This window comes from Nanorana parkeri, unplaced genomic scaffold, assembly GCF_000935625.1.
Source record: "Nanorana parkeri isolate BGI_ZX_2015 unplaced genomic scaffold, ASM93562v1 scaffold3369, whole genome shotgun sequence".
NCBI lineage: Eukaryota > Metazoa > Chordata > Amphibia > Anura > Dicroglossidae > Nanorana > Nanorana parkeri.
Window position 1 is genome coordinate 16,913 of NW_017309637.1, and position 1,682 is coordinate 18,594.

Here is a 1,682-nt window from a genome sequence, read left to right on the forward strand (position 1 = left end):
AGGGAATGGCGCCATGCGTCACCAGCCACTGCAGGGAATGGTGCCATGCGTCACCAGCGACGGCAAGGAATGGCGCCATGCGTTTCCAGCGACGGCAAGGAATGGCGCCATGCGTCACCAGCCACTGCAAGGAATGGCGCCATGCGTTACCAGCAACAAGTAGGAAGTCCTCAGCACTCCAGAAAGACATAGCTCAAACAGCCAATGTTTTGAGGGCTCCTAAGGGTCCCGTCGCTGGGAACTGGACCCTGCAAAGACCCTATATGACATTATGCTGCATTGGACCTCCAGAACTGCTCAGTGGCTCCCTTCACCAACCTACAAGTCACAACTGTGTCCTATAGAGACATGGAGGTGGATGGGAGACCAATGCCAGTGTAGGTTGGATCCACATGAGGTGCTAAAATGGGCCCTCAGCACTGACTCCACCCAACACGCTCCAGATCTCTGCTACCCATAGCACCCCTTTGGTGTCAGACGTGCAGCCCTCAGGGCCCAGCAGAGAAGGGGGCATTGGATGTATATTGGGGCCTTTATTAAATTCAGTTTCATGAAACGAGTCCCTCGTCTGTCTCCTGCAGCATGACCCCCGGCCTCCAACCACTCCTGTAGAGCAGTCTGACCATTTCCTCTAGCAAGTCTTCAATCTAGGACCATTTACCGCAGCATTACATATAGGTGGCCCTTTGCAGACATCAGGTGCCACATCTGAGATCCCCTTTACCTTATAACTGGACAAGCACTGCTCTACATAGATGGCCAACTGAATGAAGCCACCATTGCATCTCCTGCACCAAGCCACGAACATGGACAATCGGCACATTGGAGTATGCCCAGTGTCCGTATCTACCAGTAACATGAGTGACCAGCGTCTCCTAAGCCCTCCGCTGCCCCGATCTCCTTACTAATGTTATGAGGAACGATCAATAGTTGTGATCTGGGAAGGACCAATGCAACCTCCGGGCCTGAAAAACCTCAGGAGACCCCCCCAGGCCCGGGATCAATACAACTCTGCACCACAATGACCTCTTACCTGAGCGTTGCTGCTCAGCTTCTGGAAAGATCGTAGATCTGGTCCTTGAAACCTCGGCTCAGCATTTCATCGGCCTCGTCCAGCACAAACATCTTGATGTATTTGGGAGCTATGAAGGAACATAAAGCTGACTTAGAACAAGCTGAAAGCCACCAGACCCCCAACAAGCTCATCCCAAAACTCCGGTGGTGAGGGACAAATCCAGGTTCCTAAAGCCCCCGGGTGTCCAGATCCGTCCGTTCCCACCCAACGATCCCTACCCTCTACCATGGTCATGGAGGCCGCAGGAATGGTGGACACACCCAGATCCATGAACATTCAACCTGACGGCCACTACATAAAGGAATATTTATTTCGGGGGACAATTCCCATCAGGACACCAATGTGAAGTCTAAAACTATTAGAGCAACAAGACTCAGAACATAAACACCCCATCTAAGGGTTGGAGATCCCCAATCTGCACATGAGGAGAGGGGAGCCCATGAGAAGAGGAGAGGGGAGCCCATGAGAAGAGGAGAGGGGAGCCCATGAGAAGAGGAGAGGGGAGCCCATGAGAAGAGGAGGAGGAGCACATGAGAGGAGGAGGAGCACATAGAAGTTCAGATGTGCTTTACACAATGGGTGGTGTCGGCCATGTTTAAGTTGCGAA

General features: G+C 52.6%; 1 protein-coding gene across 1 annotated transcript in view; it reads right to left on the reverse strand.

The window, feature by feature from the left end:
• EIF4A1 (eukaryotic translation initiation factor 4A1) overlaps positions 1-1,682 on the reverse strand; it is a 20,186-nt gene that overhangs the window by 4,230 nt on the left and 14,274 nt on the right. The window contains 1 exon segment of the mRNA XM_018574922.1: positions 918-965. Coding sequence (XP_018430424.1) covers positions 918-965 — 48 coding nt within the window.